Source organism: Fistularia commersonii, chromosome 34 (genome assembly GCF_037954325.1).
Source record: "Fistularia commersonii isolate RoL2024-O1a breed Wild chromosome 34, RoL_Fcom_v1.0, whole genome shotgun sequence".
Taxonomy (NCBI): Eukaryota; Metazoa; Chordata; class Actinopteri; order Syngnathiformes; family Fistulariidae; genus Fistularia; species Fistularia commersonii.
The window spans coordinates 9273502-9289882 of record NC_141317.1 but is presented as its reverse complement, the minus strand read 5'-3'; the positions used below and the strand labels follow the sequence as shown (position 1 = coordinate 9289882).

At 45.4% G+C, this 16381-nt stretch overlaps 2 protein-coding genes across 2 annotated transcripts; one reads left to right on the top strand and one right to left on the bottom strand.

Moving 5' to 3' along the window:
• Positions 1-2733: 2733 nt before the first annotated feature.
• Positions 2734-5487, bottom strand: ogg1 (8-oxoguanine DNA glycosylase). The gene is made up of 7 exons (XM_086141553.1): positions 5040-5487; positions 4589-4932; positions 3893-4072; positions 3581-3759; positions 3353-3500; positions 3223-3272; positions 2734-3140 (listed from the first exon to the last, which is right to left on the bottom strand). The coding sequence occupies exons 1-7, from the start codon at positions 5147-5149 to the stop codon at positions 2916-2918; spliced, it is 1236 nt and encodes a 411-aa protein (XP_085997679.1). The 5' UTR covers positions 5150-5487; the 3' UTR covers positions 2734-2915.
• A 188-nt stretch (positions 5488-5675) lies between these two features.
• qars1 (glutaminyl-tRNA synthetase 1) lies at positions 5676-15872 on the top strand. The gene is made up of 23 exons (XM_086141313.1): positions 5676-5874; positions 6111-6261; positions 7153-7262; positions 7341-7416; positions 7500-7564; positions 7668-7721; positions 7947-8010; positions 8108-8182; positions 8264-8349; positions 8446-8532; positions 8623-8722; positions 8815-8893; positions 10914-11153; positions 11239-11331; positions 11421-11558; positions 12622-12709; positions 12784-12930; positions 13040-13141; positions 13220-13312; positions 13556-13683; positions 13762-13828; positions 13907-14032; positions 15310-15872. The coding sequence occupies exons 1-23, from the start codon at positions 5764-5766 to the stop codon at positions 15358-15360; spliced, it is 2331 nt and encodes a 776-aa protein (XP_085997439.1). The 5' UTR covers positions 5676-5763; the 3' UTR covers positions 15361-15872.
• Positions 15873-16381: the final 509 nt, after the last annotated feature.

Sequence of the window (16381 nt, the reverse complement as noted above, 5' to 3'; positions counted from 1 at the left end):
ATTACAACTGAGCCAGCAGGAAAGACAAAAGAGGGTCCGGGACATGAGGAGCCAGGGTTCTCCTCCGTGGTAATCACATTATGAATGATGACACGCTTATTACGTCGCCTGTGTCGCCCACGTGAGTTTCGCCGAACGCCTGGGAAGGATGAGGGATGCGTGTTGACGACGGGTTCGATGCGAGAGACGGCGTTTTTTTACGGGCGCTTTGCATCTTCGGTCGGCGCCGATTTGGTCGGAATAACAAGGAATGAGCTCAGAGACAGCTCTCTGGTGTCGGGCCCTGCGCGTACATCATCCTGGGCCGCTAACGTTTAACGGCGGGGAAGGAGAAAAAGTCCGTGTTCAACTGGGTCCGGAAAATATCAAGATAGGGTGAAAAAGATGTTCATTCCTTCCTTTTCATGCAGCCGCCGCGGTCAAAGACACTGTCCGACCCGCCCGGTCAGAGGTTGGGAGGATGCGATTGTGCTCTATCGGTGTTTTTAGTGCTCAAATAGTCTTTAAATGATAAAAAAGCAACAATAATATCCACTAGTTTTGCAGAAATGTGGAGTCTGTCGTTGGACTGAAAGGGGAGCAGAATTCAAATGTCATTGAAGGAACTTCCAAAAAAAAAAAAAAAGAAGGGACTTTGCCGCACCGAGACAGCTCGCGGTGGTCGCGGTTTACCACACACACACACACACACACACACACACGCCGAGGATAGTGTTTCTATGCCATCTTTGACGAGGAATGCGCGCGAATACATTCCACTTTGTGCATCGACCTGCTCCTGGCGGGGGCTCTGAAACTGAACCCTGGAGCAGATGGTGCTGCTCAGTCCCAACAATCAAAACAGGGCCTGAATCAGGCTAACCGGCGCTAAACGGCATTCGCGAACTCTGAAAAATGATCAATTAGAGCAGTTGTGACCTAAATATGGCTTCCCTTTCGCCGTCTAGACACCGCGGAATAATCTCCCCAACTCAGGGCCCCCCTAAAAACACTTCTCTGCCTCCAGTGGCATCGCGTTTCACCACATCTAAGGTAAATCAACGCAGTCTCTTTAAATCATATCCATACTAGGCATTGCATTGGGTTCTATCATGTAACACGTCTGTTACCGTTCAGGGATAATAAGGCTTATCGACAGAGGGTAGATGTGCGTTGACCATTTTTGGCCCGGCAGGAGGAAAAGGGCCCTTACGGGGCGCGATTCTTAAAATAAACCGTTCATAATCGATCCCTGCGAGACGCATATATCATATTTGTCTGGAGGAATATAACTCCGCCAATATTTCATAGGGGGAAAAAAAAACAACAAAAAATGCGGCGCCGCTCTTACGCTGGGAGGTTTCACGCAATCCCCTCCGGAGAGACCCTCAAATATACATACACGGTGCAATTTGAAGAAATCCAAGAGAGCCCGACTGCTCCTATCACAGCACAAGTTACAGGGAAAATGCGTATTTGCACCGGCGGGCCTCACGTGCCTTCGCACAGTTCGGCAACTACGATGATTTAACCTGAAACAGTGCTACGCCTCCCGGGGTCTTGACTTGTGTCCCCAATGCGCAGAGCTAATTTTGGTGTTTCCATCTGCAACGTCATTGGTTTGAGGCGCCACTGAGCAAAGCGAGGGCTATAACACAATTGCACAGAGAACTCTGAAAAAGATGACAACACGCACGGAGTCCTTTTGGAGTCCGCAGGCCGCCGAAGCCACGCTCAGACACGGTAGTCCTCTCTGCTGTGGCAACCCAGATTTCAGCGCCCCCAGGTGTCTGTGCAGAGTAATGAGGCGTCACGGGGGAAAGTAAATACACGGAGCGACGTCCTCTCCACAAACCCAGCTCCTGTGGGCATAATACAAGCTGAGCCCTCTCTCTTATGTAACGCACGGGCCACTCTTGTGTTATTAATCTTTTTTGTGCGCCTGGCATTTCCATGAGAGTGCACCTCCCCCTCCTCCAAACACGCTTTCACCTTTTCAGGCCTTTGGGATTTACTTTCACCGCTCTTGTCTTATCTCTATATTTACTCCCGCGTCCCTTTGTCATGCGGCCTCTGCCCCGGAGCCGGACCCGGGATGAAAGCTGACTCACATATTCGCTGATACGCACCGCTGCACACACGCGCACGTGCGAGCGGCTATGGATGTGAGGCACATGCACGCGGGGGATCCGATTGCATGCACGACACACCTGCTCGCGTAAGCCGATACGCCGGCGATTATTTCTTTCAGAGGAGGACAATACGGCATGGCGTTGAATTGAAAACTGTTATGCTTTAAACACAATCGCGGCTGTCGTGAAAGCGCAGCGTTGAGCTGAATCCAGTCCATCTGGACACCCAAGACGGTCACACTGGCCCACAGCAGTGACAGCAGATAACTACAATCCCAGCTATAAAAAGAACAGCTGAGTCAGTCGGCTAATGCCTGTATGCATCCTTCTGGTGCACGGGATGCGCTGAGGAAATACAACATTTGCTGCCCGGTGACCTTTCACACACGCGCACCAACACCGGGGTGTATCTGCACAGGTATGAACAAACACGAGGTGGCCTGAAAGAAAGGTTTTATCCGGAGAAAGGGCGCAAGTTGCCAAACAAGTTCTTTAAAAGAGCGGCGACATCAGATGACTCCCGTTTGACATTGGCGTGCAGGGATAAGCTGCCCCCTAGAGGCAGCATTGAGGAACATCAAGGACCAATCAAAGACAATAAAATCATAAAAAAAAACAGTGATTTGATTTAGATTTTTCAAATCTAATTCCAGAAATTTTTTTAAAAGATGTTCTTCAGTGAATTGATTTGACACAACTTAGACACAGTAATCACATAAACACAGATACTTGGAAATCATCTACATCTCCAGAAAATGTCCAAACACGGTGTCTGTTTGAAGGTCTGTGAAAAAGCGTCTGAATTTACGGGGGATTTTTAGCCGGGCACTGTTTTAACCCTGGTCTTTCAATTCCGACGACACCCCGACTTGGTTTTCCTGTTTTTCGTAACTCCCTTTGCGGCGGTCTTCGTTTCCTTTCCTTACATGCTACGATCCCGTCGTCATCTTGCTCCTCCGTCTTCGGCCTCTTCGGATTCGGTGTTTCTTTCAGCTTCTGGAACTTCTTGAGATCCGCGCAGAACAACACCTTAAATGATCAGATTTTGCGGTTACAGCGGCAAAGTACAACAGAGAGGGAGACACTCATGGGAAGACTTGGGCAAACTTACAGATTGTGCCCAACCAGCATGGGGACCCCAGAGATTTCTGAAAAAATCCCCTGTGTGAAAAATTCATCGTCATCGTCAGTATTTTTGTTGATTCGGCAACATATGAGCGAAGGGGAACGTGAACACCGACCGATATCCGTGTGAAGTTTATCGGTGAGGCTTTTTTGCTGCTTGCCGGCTGAAAATTTGTAGTCGCGCTTTGCTATCTGCCAAACGTGTGTGTCGACGGGTACGGCTTCGGTCTTATCCAGCGACATCAAACACACACAGTCTGCCACCTATTGGACAGAAAACATGTTTACTGTATATCCTTCTCGAATAGATCATTACAGGACAACTGCGTATTTTCTTTCCGTACCTTGGTTCCCACACCAGGGAGAGTTCGCAGGGCAGCACGGGCCTGCGGATACGGCACGTTGCGAAGACCGTCGAGCCAGTGGATCCCGTGGTTGTCCAAGATCTGTCTTGCACTTTGCTGCAGGAACCGAGCCCTGTATCCAAAACCCAGCTCTCTGAGACGTGCCTCTACACTGCTGTCTGCCCGTTAATAAATACACATTCATTACTGCATGTGGGCATTCAAAGCAAGTTCAGAGAGAGTCTAATTCTTAATCCGATTTATCATAAAACAATTTTAAAGAGGCGTGTTTTCAAGGTAGCTTTGTCGCACCTGCAAGCGCAACGAGTGAGGGAAAGTCGTGGTAAGAGGCTTGATCCAGCTGGCATAGCGGCGTGCCAAGAGCCTGACACAGCCTCTCCACCATGCCCTGGATGCGTGAAATATGGTTGTTGGAGGTGCAGATAAAAGAAAACAGGCATTCGGTGGGGTCCTGGCGCAGCAGCCGCACACCTGGATCAATGAAAGCAATTTATTTTTTAGGAAATCAGTCCCGCCAGCTGCCATGAGACTGTATATTTCCTCACTCTGAGTGTCAGATACTCTGCATCAGTTGGCTGTCGGTGGAGTCATGCGCAATAATTCTCCATATGTGCAAAAGTTCCATTGTCTTCTGTGCAATAAATGTTTTACTGTACAACAGCCCCTACTTATACACAAAATTACTACTTGTAATGTACATGCACTTGTAAATACACATGGATATACGTTATGTATATTTTTATATACCTTTAACCTTATTTGTATTTCTTTCTTTTGATCTTTATTGTTCTTATTTTATTATTTGCTGTTCTTTATCTTTATATAGACTTCTACGTTGATTCTCTCTCATTTGACTCCGAAGCAGGAGCTGCTGTCAACGAAAAGGAATTTCCCGCACGGGGGAATCAATAAAGTATTCTGATTCTGATTATTCATTACGACAAAACATCTTGCTGGGATGTTTTGCTTGCAGAAACACACACTTACCAGTAAAGATCTCAGCGATATTTATAAAGTTGGGATCTGCCGCTCCCCATTTTTTATACAGATCCACCAGCTCAACGTCAAGCTGGAAGTAATCTCTCAGCATCTTTTCTTCCTCCTCACCATCCTGCTTGGGGATTCCAATACCAGGTTCCTCTTCTTCCTCCCGAGATTCATTGAATTTCAGCTCTAAATTCTGGAGAGGACCACCTTTTGTTTGCATCTCCTGGACCTGCTGGTCCTGTCTTTTGTACACATAGTACCACAGAGTGTCCTCGGTCTGGGTCAGGGTCCACACTCGCCCTCCGAGCACCCCAGTCCAGTGGCCTTGTGCAGTTTCCCTCCAACTGTGTGCAGAGATATTTGTATCTGGTAAAATGAAGTAAAAGCGAGCACAGCTCTATGTTTATTATGGGCTCAAAGTGTGTATGAAGGGGCTAGATCGCTAGCTTACCGGAAAGACTGTCCACAGGCGAGGGTGAGATCCAGGCGTAGCTCTGAGTTTGCACAGGCCAGCGACTTCCACAGTTTTACCCCCGACGTCCAAACCGCATGTTTGGCCATGCTTAGTGCGTTTCCGTGTGCCTTGTCGTATCGGTGGAGTTATTCCCATCACATCTGCACCTCCACCGGGGTAGTTGCGGTCACAGAGGCGGATTCACAATGCCGGTTCGATGTTTACGATAGCTAGCTGTCCAGCAAAAAACTTTCACGGAGTTTTTATTTTCGGTTGGACAACAGAGGTTACGCTGCGTTTCAAAAGTCAGACACATTATACAGGGCGAGAGCTCAAACACTTTAAAATAGTTACTGTACTTAAAAAGAAACAAGATTAAATAACCGACGTCCCAATTCAAGCTAGACAATTGTTTACTAAACGGACCGCAACATCAATCTGATGCAACATTTCCCACATTCCAGAAGTCCCACCCACGTAGATGTCAACACAAACGCTGATTGGTCCGTTTCCTTGTAGTAGCCGGAGACTCAATCATTCTCATTCGCAATTGGTCAGCTTCAACTCTGCCTAACGCCTCTGATTGGCTATTATTTTTATACTTTTTATTTTTTTGCGGTGTACAGGAAGTTGCCCTCTTTAGAGGAACGGTCGTGTGTGGCAGTGGCGGCGCCTGCGGTGCTTTCAACTTGATAGTTAAACTACATTTGTAATATAGAAAATGTCAGAAACGTTATTGCTCTTCGCTTCTATAGGGCTTAGTGAGCAGAAGGCGAAGGAAACACTGAAAAATGAAGCTTTGACTTCCGCTCTGAAGGACGCAATCTCCCAGGTTTGACTCAACGTGTGTCCGTGTGGAGCCCGCAGGGGCAGCTGTTGAAGATCTGCCCTATTCTTCCCAACTCCCTGTCCAAAACGTGTCTTCTCATGAAGCTTTGGGGAAATATACTAACTTCACAGCTGCTCCTTTTTGTTTACGTGCTATAATTGGGCCGCCACAATATGATACAGGGAAAAAGTGAAATTTGGTCATCTGTTTTCATGGTGTCGTGGTCTTTATGTCAACAGGCCCAATGTGCCAGTGGGGTGACAGGAGTGGACAAGGCTATGGGAACTCTGCTCTACAGCATGGCCTCTCGCTTGAAGGACAATAAACGTCTGCTTTTCCTGTCAGACAGCATTGCCCAACGCAAGATATGCACGGAGCAACAGCTGGCAGGTAGGTTTCTTGCATGTCACTACCTGATTGGTTTTCCAAAACATGCAAACCATGAAGACTGCCAACGCTGGAATCGGTCAGATCCAACACTTTTTCACCGATATTTAGCAGGTTAAAGAAGGAAATCAGACACTAATAAGACTGTAAAGTACAGTGAAGTTGTTAGGATAGGTAAGCAGAGGGCACTGGAAGAATGCGTAGACTTTATTGAAAAGAAAACACCTTCAAAATGGTGCGGGAGGTGAAGAAATTGTCTTTTGAACTGAACATTCATGGTTGGATTCCCAACTCCTCCTGGTGTCGAAGTGTTTTTGAGCAAGACACTGAACCCCAAACTGCTACCTTGGCGCTGGTTGTCGGCATGCTTACTGATCATGGTTCATCCATGATGGGTTCATTGCAGAGAACGAATTTCCCCACTAGTATTAATAAAGGCTAAATTATTAGTATTATTAATTATGTGTCACGATCAGATACCGCGCATCAAGTGTCCACCTGTCATAATGTTCTGGCTTCAGCTACATTTTAGTCAAAATGGTAAAACAAAGAAGAAGCTGGGACAGAGCGATGCATACCCACAGTTTATACACATAATATATTTCAGTCGCTCAGTAAACGCAAATATATTGTGCGAATATTTAAATAGTAAATTAACATTGGTTACACATACACATGGACGCATACACTTGGAGACATTTGCAGGCTGACTTTTCTGATTTCCGGTAAGATACATCCAGCAAGTCAGGGGGAATAAAAAAAAATTATCCAACTGTTTTTGTGATCGTTCAGGAATTTTGTGTCCTTTGAGCCTAGAGAAATTGACAGACATCCGTTCACACATTGTTGAAACACACGATTCTTACGTTTTCTTATTACTTCCTTATTTTGCAGCCGCTTTGGAGTTTGTAAAGACTCATCCTCACGACCCCCTCGACCACAAGCAGTTTGAGGAAGCTTGCGGAGTCGGCGTGGTCGTAACACCTGAGCAGATTGAAGATGCGGTAATGGCTTTATTTTCCACTGCACATTTTATTAAACCGTTGCCACGGTTTATCAGCTGACAGTACAATGCTACGCAGGTGGAAACCGTGATTAAGAAGCACAAGGAACAGCTCTTAAAGGAGAGGTACCACTTCAACATGGGGCTGCTAATGGGTATGTCGTTACACTTGGCTAAATAAAGCCCTTTTCAAACCCTTCACTCGAACATCTCACCGAGGTTTGCGTCTTCCATGCAGGAGAGGCACGCGCCGCTCTTAAATGGGCAGATGGAAAAGTCATCAAAAACGAGGTGGACATGCAGGTGGGTTTCGCAGCGGGGAATTCTAATCTGCTGTGATCAGAGTATCCGGTTGTTTGGTTTGTTTGGCTGCACAATGCAGTCACGTCTCGATCCGGTTGCACAGGTGCTGCATCTCTTGGGACCCAAGACAGAGGCTGACCTGGAGAAGAAACCCAAGGTAACGCTCCTCTTGTCCTCTGCAGTCTCCTTCCGGAGTGATTGGGAGTAAAACCATGTAGATTGCAAATGGTCATAATATTAAAATATCGATAAGTTAACATGCTCATGTTATTTTCGATGTGCCGGTAAATTTATTTCTGTCACTTCCTGATAGATTTAGGCTTTTCTTTAACTGGCTGAACAGGTTATAATGGCTCGTCCCACTCTTGTTTTGCACTTGCAGCCCCAGAAGGTTAAAGTCGCGGAGAACGAGGTGAAGGCAAAGAAGCAGGAGGTGGCGATGAACGGTAAGCGGCAAAGCGGATGAGCGTTAGAAAGAACAGGTCACAGTTTGAACCGGGGTTTAACTGGTGTCGGTGTTTGTGTGTCGTATGTGTGATTTAGGCGACGTGATGGCCGGGGAGGGAATGTCCTTAATGGAGCAGCTGAGAGGGGAGGCGCTAAAATTCCATAAACCAGGTAAGGAGGAGTAATCTAATCTAGCGATGGCTGTTTTTTAAAAGCTAAATGCATCTGCTGTCCTGCTCCCCGTATATGTAGGGGAGAATTATAAGACGGAGGGTTACGTGGTCACGCCAAACACCATGGACTTACTAAAGAAGCACCTGGAGATCTCCGGCGGTCAGGTAGGAAGATCACGCGAATTAGCATTTCGAAAAATGAGCATATCGAAAATGATCACGGATCTAATCTTTTCTATTATCCCTCTCTGAAACCTTTAGATTCGTACCCGTTTTCCTCCTGAGCCCAATGGAATCCTTCACATTGGACACGCCAAAGCAATTAATTTCAATTTTGGCTATGCAAAGGTGTGTTTTTGTTTTTAATCAGATTGTACCATTACATACGTGCATTTATGCAGCCGGGGAGATCATCTTTTAACCCTTGCGCTTTCTTAGGCAAACAACGGCATTTGTTTCTTGAGGTATGACGATACCAATCCAGAGAAGGAGGAGGAAAAATACTTCACTGCCATTAAGGACATGGTGGAGTGGCTAGGTGAGCTCGGGTCTACCGTTTTTTTTTTTTTTTTTGCCGGCCTCTGGTCGTCCGTGAGTATCAGCGCTGATCCGTGTTGTTGCATCACACAGGCTACAAACCGTACGACGTCACACACGCGTCGGACAACTTCCAGAAACTCTACGATCTCGCGCTGGATCTTATCCGTAGGTGAGTGTAAGGCTCGCCGGACACGGACACATTTCAGTCCCGGGTCTTTGGGACTCACCAGCATGATCAGCGAGAAATGTGAACAGTTAAAATAAAAGTTAAACAACAGTTAAAATAATCAGTCTGAGTGAAAGGCGGAAATTAGTTGTTTCTACCGTAATTTCCAGACTGTTGAGCGCACTTAGATATAAGCCGCATCGGCTCAAAATAACTAAATAAATTTATGTGTACATATAAGGGCCGCAGATGTTCACTTTGTAACATGAGATATTTATACAGATACATTTTTAACTTTTAATTAAATACCATTAACATCCACAAATGCGTACTGGAAATGCTTTTTTTCTAAAGTGGCTGTAACACGGCTAATAAAAAAGATGAATAATAAATAAGACAAGGAAAAGTCCATCCATCCATCTCACTATCTCCGTCTTCCTCCCGCGCACTAAAACCATTCAAGTCGTCTTCTTCGGTGTCGGAATCGAACGGCCTCAGCATTTCATCGGTCCGATGTGACAAGGCTAAACGTTTTGGCGGCGTGAAGCTTGTTAGCTCAAAAAAAAAAAAAATCCAGAAATTAGCCGCAGTGTCGTTTAAGCCGCAGCGTTCAAAGCGTGTGACAAAAAGTAGCGGCTTGTAGTTTGGATATGACGGTACGTTCAGATGTGTAAAACAGTTATATGATGTTGTGGCCCCACCACACGTCTGCACTGCCCAGAAGAACCCTATTGTAGATGTTGCAGCTACTGAACGTACACAGGGAACGTTTTTTTTTTTTTTTAATGGGAGCGTTTAAACCGAAGCACCTTTGTTTTTGGGTTTATTTGTGCTGAACACAATGAAACCAGCAAAGTAGAAACTCTTAGGACTTTTTCTGCTGCACGATGAAGGTGACAGAGAGGTGAGACTTCATCAGGGATCAGATCTGAGCATCTTCTTGTTTGCAGTGGTGATGGACAGGATGACAAATGAGGTTAGACAGGGATCTCCATGGATCATGATGTTTGCATACAACATTGTGATCTGTAGTGAAAGCAGGGAACGGGGAGAGGTGGAGATATGAAAGTTAGTCGCAGCAAGACAGAATATATGTGTGTGAATGAGAGGAATCGTGTGGAACGTGTGGAACTACAGGGAGTGGAGATCGAGAAGGTGGAGGATTTCAAGTGCTTAGGATCAACAGTCCAGAGCGTAGGAGAGTGTGGAGAAGAGGTGAAGAGATGGGTTCAAGCAGGTTGGAATGGGTGGAGAAAAGTGAGCTAGAAGAACATCAGCCAGAAGGAAAGGAAAGGTGGAGGAGACGGTGGTGAGATGATCTACAAACACTGACGACGACCAAAAGACAGGAGGCAGAGCTGGAGGTGGCAGAGATGAAGATGCTGAGGTTCTCTTTGGGAGCGACCAGGATGGAGAGGATCAGGAATGAGTCCATCAGAGGGACGGCACATGGTAGATGTTCTGGAGAGAAGGTTAGAGATGGTTGGGTGATGGACAGAGGAGGGAGAGGGAAGATATCGGTAGACGGATGCTGGAATTGGAGGTCTAGAGGAAGACCAGAGAGAAGATTGAAGCACGTCGTGAGAGAGGATATGAAGTTGGTTTGTATGAGAGAGGAGGATCCAGAGATGGATCAATGGAGAAGGTGGATTTGCTGTGGAGACCCCTGAAAAGGGAAAAGAAGAAAGAAGAAGAAGATGATGCAGCAGCGCAACAGCAATGACAACAACAATAGAAAATCCATTCTAAACTGGATCGGACGGGTAAAATCATGACATATGAATGTTAATGTCCCCATTGTTCAATTCACTCCAGAAACCTGGTATCTTTTAGCTTTGCGAACCGGATTAAACCCGTTTGTTGAGCATTGATTTCGACACCGGCCGGCTTGGATGGAGAAGGTTGACCCCTGAAGGGAAAACACCCAAAGGAAAGGAAGAAGCGGAAGAAATAGTTCTATGACTTTAAAAGTCTTGCTATCTGAACGCTGCTTCAGCAAATCCGTCTTCAAATCTCCTCGCAGGGGTCACGCCTACGTTTGCCACCAGAAGGGCGAGGACCTGAAGGGCCACAACGCACCTCCGTCACCGTGGAGAGACCGCCCGGCCCAAGAGTCGCTGGTGCTGTTCGAGAGGATGAAGAAGGGCCTGTACGCCGAGGGAGAGGCCACGCTCAGGATGAAGATGGTCATGGAGGACGGGAAGATGGACCCCGTCGCGTACCGGATCAAATACACGCCTCACCACCGAACGGGAGACGAATGGTACGATTTCCTCCCGACCGACGTCGCGTCGTTCAAACGCCTCCTCTTTCCCCGAAACGATCCCCCGCGTCCGATTTCTTCTCAGGTGCATCTATCCGACGTACGACTACACCCATTGCCTGTGCGACTCGATCGAAAACATAAGTCACTCCCTCTGCACCAAAGAGTTCCAGGCCAGGTACGCGTCCGTGAATTTCTGTCGGCAGCCCGAATGAAGGAGTCACCGCTCACCTTTTTCCCGTGTGTTGGCTTCGCTCCACGCGGCAGGCGTTCGTCGTATTATTGGCTGTGCAACGCTTTGGACGTGTACTGCCCCGTGCAGTGGGAATACGGCCGCCTCAACCTCACCTACACCGTCGTCTCCAAGAGGAAAATCATCAAGCTGGTGGAGACGGGCGTTGTCAGGTAAAAAAAATGGCGTTTTCGCAGCTCTTTGTTTTGATAATTGGTTTCACGTCGGGGAGATGGTAGGAGCTCGGAAATAATGATTCAAATTCTTTGTAACTAATGATGAAATCGGCGGTCTTCAACCCTCGGGTCGTTTGGAACCAGCCCGCACAGAAAGAATGAATAATTTACATTATTTTATTCATTATCCGAGTCTGAGCCATGTTTTATTGACAGAATTCTCTCCGTTCCATCCGTCTATGACTCATTCTTGACACGTCTTGCTCACGTTATTAACGCTAATATTAAACCCACAAGCTGGCAAAACAACTAAAAAACAGACGTCTTTGGAAAGTTTCCAGTGAGGAGACAGAAAAAAGAGCTGCAGTTAACAGACAATATCAGGAGACAGACTTAAAATACCAGGAGACCGACTTAAGGCAAAGCCTTCAGACTGCTTCACTTGGAGACCAAGCACCCTGCGTTAACAAAAACAAGCCTTTGGAGTATTTTGAAAGAAAAAAGTGGGAATATTCATATATGACACGTATTCATCCGCCACACCTTTAAGGCCGGTCCGTGAAGTTAAACTATATGAAACTAATTTTTGCTGGCGGTTAAATGTGATTATTCTTTTGGACGCAGTCTTTAACATCTTGTTTGATATTTTACTCGGCTGTTGGACGAAACCTGATCCTTTTGTCGAGAGAGATGATCCGTCACTTCATTTTCCTGTGGATATTGGATCCATGGGGTTTTTAAAGTATCTAATACATGCAGTTATCGCAGCATTTTTGCAGACTTCCTTTGCTATTCTGTAGACATTTCAAGCCGGGAAGTGATCATTTTGCATTTAAATGATTTTAACAAACTGCGGATCGTCTCCGATAACAACCTCACCAGGCCCTTTTTCCCATTCCGCAGTCAGTACGCGTTTGTTACGACGGCAATGCGAAGCTTTTGTCCTTGGAAGGTGACTCAGAGCGAACCCTCGGCCCGCTTCCTGCGGATCGCCGTGCGCCGCCTTTCGTGGAAAATCTCGATCTTTTTTCGACCGAAGGAATATTCTTTGTGCTTACAGAGATTGGGACGACCCTCGCCTCTTCACCTTAACTGCGCTGCGGAGGAGGGGTTTCCCACCGGAGGCGATCAACAACTTTTGTGCGCGGGTATGCAGGGCGGAGGGTCATGGAGTTTAAAAGTGAGCTGCCGTGTTGTAATAGCGCTCAAAATCCGCTTGTAGGTGGGAGTCACGGTTTCCCAGACGACGACGGAGCCGCATCTACTTGAGTCATGCGTCAGGGACGTGCTCAATGACACGGCACCTCGAGCCATGGCCGTGCTAGAACCCCTCAAGCTCACCATAACCAACCTAGCGGAGAATTTCAAGGTACAGCCAAGCTCAAGCTGCAAGAATAGTCATGAAATTCAAGGTGCTTTCGCTTTGAATGAGACGCCACATTGGACTGCGAGCACTCTTTCTGCCGTTTGCTTCTCAGTCAGACGTACGAGTCCCGGACTTTCCTGCCAACGAGGCCAAGGGCGGTCACACTGTGCCGTTCACCCGTACGGTCTTCATCGAAAAGGCCGACTTCCGAGAGGTTCGAGTCAAACGCCGTAACGCGAAACACACCGACGGGCGAAATCATTGTGACGACGGGGTTCTCTCGTTTGTCCAGGTGATGGAGAAGGGCTACAAACGTCTCACCCCTGAACAGCCCGTGGGCCTGAGACACGCCGGGTATGTCATCTCAGTCCAGAAGATAATCAAGGTAAGACCTCATTTCCTTATTTTCATGGCTTTTCACCAACGCTTTAACTCATTTTTATCTTCTGTCAAATACCACAATGCTGCTGCCTTGCAAGGACTGCCCATTTATGCAGAAATGAGAAACGCAAGCGGTCTAGAAAACAGAAGTTTAAGGAAAAGAGCGCCTCTCTCCGATGGAAACCTGCCTCGCATAAAATCCCACGAATCAGAATAGCTTCCATTCTCTCTTGTGCTTCTTCCACAGGACGCTCAGGGTCAGGTGGTGGAACTTGAGGTGACCTGCTGCAATTCTCAGACGGCAGAGAAGCCAAAAGCCTTCATTCACTGGGTCAGCCAGCCGTTGCTGTGCGAAGTGCGCCTCTATGAACGACTGTAAGTCTCAGAAATGGAATAAGAATCGACGCTCGTTGGGATTCATCTTAACAAAGCCTCTCACGTGTGGTTTTGCAGATTCCTACACAAACATCCGGAGGATACGTCCGTGGTGCCCAACGGCTTCCTGAGCGACATCAACCCGGTGAGCGGCTCGTTCGGAGGAACCGAGCGCCGTCGGACGCTCGTCGTCGTCGTTTGATTGCTCGCTCTGTCATTTTAGAATTCCCTGCAAGTCATCAGCAGTGCCTTAGTGGACACCTCCGTCCTGGGAGCAAAGGTTTTTGACAAATTCCAGTTTGAGAGAGTTGGCTACTTCTCACTGGACCCTGACACTGCTGCAGACAAGGTACGGTCCATAAATCAATACGGCACATGCTCATGGACACGGATACGATGAATGATTTCAAACATCTTTATTTATAACAATGATTCTCAATTATTTTCTGGTACGCCCCCACTGCTACATAAATACTAGCATTTGTCTATAAAACTGCTCTACGTACACCTCTGCATAATATTGTATCCTTACTAACATTAAAGAAAAGTAAAACAAAGAAATAGAGATCAACTTGCAACAAGAATAACTTTATTATTAACATTGTTTTTTTAGTCTGTAACAGAAAAGATTTAAAGTGCATCAATTTGCCTGAAATTACTTTTTTTTTTTACTATGAACATTTTTTGACTGACTGAACCATTCGATCCTGAAAAATCAAATTAAATGAAATCAATAATATTAAATTCAAATTGATCAGCAATTAGAAAAAACAGATTATAGTTTTTACTTTTACATTTCATAGTTTATTTATTTTATTTACTTTTCAACTTGTATTATTATCTTGTCCTTGTATGTCTCGCTGCTGCTGCGAAACAATTTCCCAAACATGGGATCATTAAAGTACATCTCATCTTAAGGAACAGAAACTCATAAGCACAAGTTATGAAACACTTTAACCTACAAATCAAAAATGAACAAAACAATTTATGCTCATTTTTATCAAAATGGGGAAGTCAGGATTAATGGCTACAACAAGCACGTTTTGCAGTGCACAGCTTTTTGAAGCATGACACTGCAACTCTCCTGCGACCTCATGGTTCATCCATAATGGGTCTAATGCAGAGAGGAATTTCCTGCAAGGGATGAATAAATTAAAAAAGAAATAAATGAAAGTACAATAAAATAAAAATAAATAATAATAAAATTAATACTCTGTCCACACTGACAACAAGAGCGCCACTGCCACCGTCTGTGGATGTGACGAAAGGAGATGATCTCATGCTTGGGAATATTGTTTTGCAGCAGCAGCAAGACACACAAGGACAAGACAAGCTAAAAATACATGTAAAAAATACATAAAATAAACCCTGAAGTGTAAAAGTATGAAGTATAATCTAAAAAAAAAAAAAAGGCTCTCATATTTACCAATATACAGGAATGAATAATGAGCAAAGTGAGGTAGCGCTGTAACCGATTATTATTTAGAATTATGTTATTGTATAGGATTATGTGCAATTGCAGTTTATTTTAGCACAGCAAAAATAAGCATCTTCCTCGACACCTCATGACATAAATGCAAAATTTTCATCTTTTTTTTTTTATTTTTTTTTATTTCTCCCCTGTAGCTTGTATTCAACCGGACTGTTACGCTCAAGGAGGATCCCGGGAAGGTCTGAGTGACTTACCGGCCTCAAGCTGCGCTTCCTGTTTCCTATGAGCCCACAGATACATGTCCAAATTCTTTGCATTATTTAATGTGGGGGACCAGCAAGGGCACAAGCTGTTAAGAAAGGACGACTGAGTGAATTTGAGATACTAAATTAGTAATGCATCCATATTTCTAATTGGAGCATAAAATGCATACAATTATGCGGTTATACTTCTGGATTGCAGGTTATATTATCTTAAAACACTGAATCACGAACTTTGCCAATCAGTGTCATTTTTTAAATATGCCAGAACCAACGTATAGTTTCCTCATAGTTGAATGTATGCAGTTAATGATTGTTCAACGAGGACTTTGTACGTGAAAACTCTCAATAAGCTGTGGGGATGCTCTCAAATGTCGTACGTGATTTTCTTACAGATTTGGCAATTGCCGCCACATCATGTTTTTTAAATTTCAATTCTGATGGATGCTTATCTTTTTTGACAGGAGTCAAAAATAAGTAATAAAAGAAAAAGCCAACATCTGTGTCTTGTCTTATAATGCATACAGTGAAAGCTACCCTGCAAATGTAATGGAATATGATAATAACTACTGCTGGCTCAGAGTTACAAGTGCATGCTTTTGCAAAATGGTAATGATTTCAGTCACACTGTTGGAAGAATAAATCAAAATAGCAATGAAAAAAATCATCCATAAGCTATACCTGGATCCATAGAAGGATTTACAGTGGCATTCTCAACACTGGTCTTGGACTACAAGGATCTGGAAACAACAGAGGAAAAAACAAACCATTTAACTTTTGCACAAAAAAAAAAATGTGCACCTTGTTTAGACTTCCGGGAAGAAACAAGGAATTACAAACTGCACAGATTTGATCCAAACATATAAACCAGACTATGGCGTGGGAATTAACCCTGAATGTCCCGCAGCCCGTCGGGTGCCAGCCGGTTAGCCAGCGCATCTCCGCCGGTCTACCTTAAAAAATTCAGCCGCCAGTCAACCACTAGGATCCTGGGTCTGGCAGAACC

What these genes read in the sequence shown, in the direction of transcription:
- ogg1 (XM_086141553.1), bottom strand. Translation starts at nt 5,149, where the DNA reads ATGGCCAAACATGCGGTTTGGACGTCGGGGGTAAAACTGTGGAAGTCG. An exon ending in TATCGCTGAGATCTTTACTG is followed by an intron (nt 4,073 to 4,588) that starts GTAAGTGTGTGT and finishes TCATTGATCCAG; the next exon opens with GTGTGCGGCTGCTGCGCCAG. An exon ending in TCCCTGGTGTGGGAACCAAG is followed by an intron (nt 3,501 to 3,580) that starts GTACGGAAAGAA and finishes TCTGTCCAATAG; the next exon opens with GTGGCAGACTGTGTGTGTTT.
- qars1 (XM_086141313.1), top strand. Translation starts at nt 5,764, where the DNA reads ATGTCAGAAACGTTATTGCTCTTCGCTTCTATAGGGCTTAGTGAGCAG. An exon ending in ACCTGGAGAAGAAACCCAAG is followed by an intron (nt 7,722 to 7,946) that starts GTAACGCTCCTC and finishes TTGCACTTGCAG; the next exon opens with CCCCAGAAGGTTAAAGTCGC. An exon ending in GTGGAGACGGGCGTTGTCAG is followed by an intron (nt 11,559 to 12,621) that starts GTAAAAAAAATG and finishes TTGTGCTTACAG; the next exon opens with AGATTGGGACGACCCTCGCC.